This window comes from Panthera uncia, chromosome C2 (genome assembly GCF_023721935.1).
Source record: "Panthera uncia isolate 11264 chromosome C2, Puncia_PCG_1.0, whole genome shotgun sequence".
NCBI lineage: Eukaryota > Metazoa > Chordata > Mammalia > Carnivora > Felidae > Panthera > Panthera uncia.
In genome coordinates, this window is record NC_064810.1 from 39,747,595 (window position 1) to 39,754,869 (window position 7,275).

The following is a 7,275-nucleotide window of genomic DNA, read 5'->3' on the forward strand; positions in this document are numbered from 1 at the left end:
AACACCCGAGGCCCTTTGGCGGCGAACAACAGGCAAGGCACTTCCGGTGTATGTTGCCTAGGCGCCGGCCTGCTGGGCCTGAAGGGACGAAGTTGGTGGGTCGTCCCCTCCCCTCCCCCCCCATTTTTGGGGGCCGAGATGTCGGGGCTCAGCTACCCAGAGATGGAGGGCTGTCGTAACCTGCTCGGCCTACTAGACAACGATGATATCATGGCCCTGTGCGACACCATCACCAACCGCCTGGTGCAGCCTGAGGACCGCCAAGGTAAGTGCTGACTTCTCCGCGAGAGCGGACGCCCCTCCCGAGGCCTCGTCCAGACCCCAGGTGGCGGGAGCCTGAGAATAGAGAAGGTGCGAGACCTTGCCCCGCGACGGGGCCCGGACCGGGCTGAGGCGGAACTCTCGAGAGTCTCAGCCACCGCCGCTGCTCCGCGGCCGGGGAACCTCCGCGCACCTTCAGGTGGCACTGACCCGCCAGCTCCCTGGGGGAGGTGATGGCACTGGAAACGGCGCAGCTTTCAGGTTTTATGTGTTGGGTGTTAGGGGCATATGCTTATTTTTTTCGAGAATTGAAGTGTACGTGAATTGTCGTTTTTTTTTCAAAATTTCCGGGGAGCCAGCGTGTTTTCCATTTTGCGTCTCGATTCAGCTGGGGAGTGTTAGCTGGTGAGCCGAGGAGTCAGCTGCTGCTCGTGTTTGTCTCTCCGAGCTTGCGGGAGGAGATCTTAAACACTTTCAGTTTCCTAGGTAAAACAGCTGCTGTAATAAAAGAGCAGATCGTTTGAATCCGTGTCTCTTTTTGGATCCAGTTTTTTTTTTTTTTTTTTTTTTCTGAGATGATTTTGAGCAATAGGAATACATTATTTTCAGAGCCAAACAAACATTTCGGTAGATTTAAGCGTTATTAATATTAAGCCTGATTTGTAACTACTCCACATAAAAATGTAATCAAGAAGCTTAAGTGTTTATTTCGCTTGGTATATCATCTGGAGAGCTTCATTTTAAATTTGCTGCATTTTACTTTAAAATGTGAAAATTCCAGACTACTATGTTAGTATGACTTCAATATTTACAAAAGGTTATGCTTTTTAAAACTGTGTTGCTCTGCTTTTAAGTCGGATTTACATTTCCATTTAAAGAAATCATTCACTTGAAACTTCGAACCATGAACATTAAAAGAAGAAATTCCTAAGACTTTAGACTGCACATAGTTTTAGACTTGTATGTAGTTCTTCAGCATTTAAATATTTCACATGCTACTCACACCTAAACAGGGTGAGTGTGAATTTAAAATTGATAGATAAAAATGCTGGATTTAATTGATGGTGGGTCTAAAAGTAAATAAGGAAAAGAGATGTTAAATGATTTGAAAAGATACTTGTTAGAGAGGAAGAAAATAGAAGTTTGGAAAACAGGTTTAACAGTATCTCCAAAAATGGAAGATTTGCTTAATTCTGGGCTCATATTCTGCACCTGAGCTTCTCAAACTACTGTGCCTGTGACTCAGTCCCTCAGGGATGTTGTGAAAATGCAAACTCTGATTCAGTAGTTTCGGGATGGCCCCAGAAATTCAGCATTTCTGACAAGCTCCCAGATGATGCTCATGCTGCTTGCCCCAAGTCTTAGTTCTGCCACTTCTTGGAAGCATGATTGTTGATACCTCATATATCCTCAGCTTTCATTATTTGTAGAGTGAGGAGATTAAAAGTCATTGCATATCTAAAATACTGTAATTTTACCTATGTTAGAGATTATAAATGAATTTAGGTCCATTGGCCTTCTTAGAAAAAAACATTTTCTCTGGCTCCATTTTTTTCTTAAACCATGTCACTTAAAAGAAAATGCAAAAATTTTACTATCTTACGAGAAGTGAAAGGAAGAGGTAAATAAGGTAGGGAAGTTTAAAGCATAAAGAAATTTTTTAAATTTATTTATTTTCAACATTTATTTATTGTTGAGAGACAGAACCAGCAGGGGAAGGGAAGAAAGAGAGGGAGACACAGAATCTGAAGCAGGCTTCAGGCTCTGAGCTGTCAGCACAGAGCCCGACGCGGGGCTCGAACTCACCAACCATGAGATCATGACCTGAGCTGAAGTCAGACGCTTAACTGACTGAGCCACCCAGGCGCCCCAAGAAAATTATTTTTAAAACCCCAAACTTGATAACCCACTTCCTGTTGTTTTTTTTTTAAGTTTATTTATTTATTTTGAGAGAGAGAGTGTGAGCAGAGGAGGGGCAGGGAGAGAGGAGAGAATCCAACAGGCTCTGCGCTGTCAGCTTAGAGCCAGACATGGGTCTTGAACCCATGAACCTTGAGATCATGACCTGAGCTGAAACCCAAGAGTTAGATGCTTAACTGACTGACCCAGGCGCCCCCCCACTTCTTGGTTTTGTTAAAATAACCATCTCATGCCAAAGCAATGCCGTGACAAGAATTTATAAATATTATTTGATAGGGTGTCTGCTGACCTTGGACCGATTTACATGACTTAGGGTTTTCTACTAATTTTTATTATTTCCTTCCAGATGCCATTCGTGCAATATTAGTGTACAGTCAAAGTGTAGAAGAGCTTTTGAGGCGTAAGAAAGTCCACCGGGAAGTCATATTTAAGTACTTGGCAACACAGGGGGTTATTATACCTCCAGCTACTGAAAAACACAATCTTATTCAGCATGCAAAGGATTACTGGAAAAGGCAGTTACAGCCAAAATTGAAGGAAACACCAGAGCCAGTTAAGACAGAGGACATGAGACTCTTTCAACAGGTAAAATAGATCTTACAGTTATACCCTAAGTCATAGTTCTGTCTAAACTCTGTAGATAATCCTAGATCACTGGGAACATGGCTAATACTATTTTGTTTTTTATAATTTTAGCTTTACTCCATATCCTTTGCATCCTAGAGGAAGATAAGTAAAGCACCTAAAAAAGGAAATATTTTTGACATTTAGTAATATACATAAAAGATTGTATTGATTTATGAGGGAAAAATGCTTTTATCACTTTATCAAATGAAGACTATTGGATTTGTAAAGAGAGTGGATAAACTGCAGTTTCCATTTAATTTTAATTTAGCTTCTGATTCTCTAATGTTTTTGTCCACTTTAAAAGAATGCTATTATAGCCCTTTCTCATTTTGAAGACTTTCTTTGATATTAAATTGATATTAGATTGTAAATTCCATGAGAAAAACTTAAATATTTTTTAAATTTGATTTTTTTTTTTTTTTTTTTTTTTTTTTTTAGCTAGGAAAAATCCTCTTGTAATAATTTCCTTCAGCTCACATTGGCTGTTTCTATTTCTTTGTATCTCCACTGTATGTTTTAGATACTGTGTGCATATTTAAATGCTGATTGTATGAATGCTAGGTAATTTATAAAGTTTAAACTACAAACTTTGAATCAGTGAAGTTTTACAGTGAGAGGTATTTGCTTTCATATTAGGAAAGAATCTAAGCTTTTTTAATGTGCTTAGAAAGGATGCCAACTCTGAAATCATACGGATGTGACTTAAAAATAGGGTGTGCCATATGCTAGGTGTGAACTTCAGCAAGTAACTTGACCTTTCTGAGCCCTGTTTACTTTATCTATAAAGCCCACATATGATAGTTTCTATGTCACAAGGTTCATGAAGATAGAAGGAAATAGAATATAAGTGCCAAGCACAGAGCCTAATATATTCAATCAAAGATGCTCTGTCAATACAAGATCTCTTACCATCAAAATGAGTTACTATACTCTGGAACACATAGATGAATAAAATCTAGCCTCTCAGGTATGTTTTTTGCAATAACATTTTATTTGAAAAAAAGAGAAATAAAAATATAAAATTAATCCCAATCCTAAAAAGTAATGTATTTCAATCATATTAGATTTGTCTGTTTAAAGATAGTGAAAATGCTCATTTACTATCTACGATATTGTAGTACAGTTTAAATGCAACAGTGTATGCATTTAAAGCATACAGTTTGAAGGTTTTGACAGACATTTGTGAAACCGCTGCCACATATAAGAGAAAATGCTTACATAAATCATTATTGACTGTTCATGCTGATATTTTGAGTCTTTATTAACCTTAATTTCTTAGCTGAATTTTCATATGTTTAAGCTGGGAAATTGTAAAATGATTTTTCCCCTTTTTGGAAAAACACTTGACTTTTTGCGTGATGGTTTCAGTGTGTTCACCTGTAGTTCGTTTAGCTTCTGCTGTACTCCGTATACTCAAACTTACCTCTAAAATGGGCCAGATAGAAAAAAACACGAGAACTAACCTTTGTTTTATTTTATATTTTATTTATCTTAATCAGCCGGAAAAAGAAGATAAGAAAGCTGAAAAAGTTGATTTTCATCGATTAGGAGAAGAATTCTGTCACTGGTTCTTTGAACTTCTTAATTCTCAGAATCCTTTCCTGGGACCGCCTCAAGATGAATGGGGGCCACAGCACTTCTGGCACGATGTCAAGCTTAGGTTTTATTACAACACCTCTGAACAAAATGTGATAGACTACTGTGGAGCAGAAATTGTAAGCCTTCGTCTGCTGTCACTAGTGAAAGAAGAGTATCTTTTTCTCAGTCCCAATCTAGATGCCAGTGGACTGAAATGTGCTTCTTCTCCCCATGGTCTAGTTATGGTTGGAGTTGCTGGGACTGTCCACCGAGGGAACACTTGTTTGGGCATTTTTGAACAAATATTTGGACTCATACGCTGCCCTTTTGTGGAAAATACTTGGAAAATCAAATTTATCAACCTGAGAATTATTGGAGAGGGTTCTCTTGCTCCTGGAACATTAATGAAACCAGCTATTACATTCGAACATGGTGATCTAGAGAGCTTTTATAACGTAATTACTTCATGTGGTACCAACGAAATACAAGTTGATGTAAGGCAGGCATTGGATAGTGGAACTGGAGACCAAGCTTTATGCAGTGGAGATGAGGCATTGTTGAACAAAAGAGAACTGAGTTTACCCAACCCTCTAAAGCATTGAGGACTGTATGTCAGTCTAAAAAATACAGAAACTCTTCCAAATACCACATCAGTAATGTTTAAGTGATTTCAGATGGGAGGATTGACATATTTTAGTTGAAATATCTTTCTTGACTACAGACTAATATATTATGTGAATACTTGCCTCTTTCTACCTGAGTTGCAGCCAATGTTCTGAAAGCTTAATGCAGTTCATCAAATAAATCCCACTTTAGATGGTATAACTAACGGTGTGCCTTAGAAACCAGGTAATACTTTCATTTTACTTAGTGAGTATTCTAATATCTGTACTTTTCATATGAGAGAGATTTAATGTAAACTCAAAAGTTATCACTTTAGGAAACTTGAATAACATTCTCACGAAAAAGTCCAATAATTTAGCAGGTAGATAAAAAATTACTTTCCCTTTTTAAAATTTGAGGAACATTTTTCAAAAGTTACCTATAGTACTCCAAGCTGATCTAAGCCTTCAGCTAACAGTTTTATACAGCATTTATTGTAGTACCGTATAGAGGAAACATACTGTTGAAATTTTTAAAGAGGTGTGCCCAATTCCTTTACTGTTTTCCTCTTGCTTGATCTTGGAAGAGGTGACAAAAACATAAAACACAAAACACACATACATAAATTTATAATGTGGGATATCTATTATATACATATATAGACTCCCACATCATAAATTAAAATTATTAGGATTTTTCACCCACAAATTGTTAATACAAGGTTTGAATTACAAGATTAAGTTGCCAGATTAATTACTTAGTTGCTTTAGGGCTTAAATTCTTCATCACCTGGCAACTATTTGCTGATCTTGGATTTAGTTAGTAATTTTAATTTACAAAATTTCCATATGGAAAAAATTGAGCTGGGCATTTTTGTGATGATGTGCTGTACATGGTAAATTTTTACCTTTAACTCTTCTGATGATCACCTAGGGTAATAAGAAATTTTGGAAGCAAGAGGAACAAACTTTTTTTTTTTTTTTTTTAAATGCCATGCCTTTATGAGGAGTACAAATTGATATGTCTTAAAATAAGAACTTAATAAAGGAGGCAAATCCCTGGTCTGCTCTAAGAATAGTGTATTGTTTAAAGACAGGTTATGGTTTTCTCCTTTAAGTATAGAGTATCGTTATAACATGTACTCAATAAATTTCCTAAGTAAAGGATAAAATTAAAAAATATTCCCATCTGTTTTCTTTGTGGCGTAATGTCGAGTACTGCAGAAATACTACTATAGATGCTCAGGATGGGCCGAAGTTGCCTCTAGCTACCTTCAGTATTTACTTTTTTGAATTCGTGTAATGCTCAAGTAAGGTTGCAGTCTCTGTATGTTCTTTTTTTTTTTTTTTTTTTTTCCTGTATGTTCTTTTAATCAATCTTGGAAATTTGAAATCTTCCTGACAGACTCTCTCACTTGAGGATTGGAATTATGATTTATTTTCTGTGAATCCCCACAGCTGGGCAACACAGTAGGACCTAATGTTTAACTGAATGGGTAAAGGAATGAGCAAGCCAAGCTTACATACTGTGTAGAAGACTTTTCTGCATCTAGATTTTGTCTTTGGTTCTTATCACTGGTGGTGTTTTGATCATTTCATCTGTTTGAATTTCATACATGGATACACTGAAACTTTGAGGATCCAAGCTAACTCAGATTTGGGGGAAATTTTAACCTTTTAAAATTTACTCAATTTAAAAGCCCAGGGGTCAGAATGGGATAAACTGAAAGGCCCTAACCATTATAGGTGAAGTGTATACTTTTCTGTTCAGAGAAAGAAGACCTGGAGATTCTTGAAATTTATTCATGAAGTTTAAAGTTTGGTCAGGTCTTGGAGAAAGTCCCAAAGCACAGTGCAGATTGAACTCTACTTTTGCTACCATCCATTTGTTTTGCTTATGTTAGGGAATGGCAGAGACCCCAGCTTTTGGTCTTTTTTGCTTCATTTCACCCTCAGCTGGAGTGTGAAAGTTGTTGGAGTGAAGTAGTAAAAAATACAACACTCTACACATATTTCATAGTAATTGAATAGTCAAGCCAGGGGGGCCGCTGGGCTTTATTTACTGTAGACTGATTTGCCATAGCCTAATAATAGGGCATACATCAAGTACCTGTTCTTGTTAATATAGCTTAAAGTAATTTACGTTGGGATTTTTTATTAGTATCTAGAATGCCAAAAAAAAAAAAAAAATTACATGAGTCTTATTAACTAAAATACCAAATAATAGAAGCCATCTCTGTTTTATGAAATTAACTTCAAATGGCCAACATAAGAAATGTTCCTATAT

General features: G+C 37.0%; 1 protein-coding gene across 1 annotated transcript; it reads left to right on the plus strand.

Annotated features, from left to right (window-relative positions):
- On the plus strand, positions 1-7,026 carry CC2H3orf38 (chromosome C2 C3orf38 homolog). The gene is made up of 3 exons (XM_049628015.1): positions 1-265; positions 2,528-2,766; positions 4,308-7,026. Exons 1-3 carry the CDS (start codon positions 139-141, stop codon positions 4,986-4,988), a joined length of 1,047 nt encoding a protein of 348 aa, XP_049483972.1. The 5' UTR covers positions 1-138; the 3' UTR covers positions 4,989-7,026.
- The last annotated feature ends 249 nt before the right edge of the window (positions 7,027-7,275 follow it).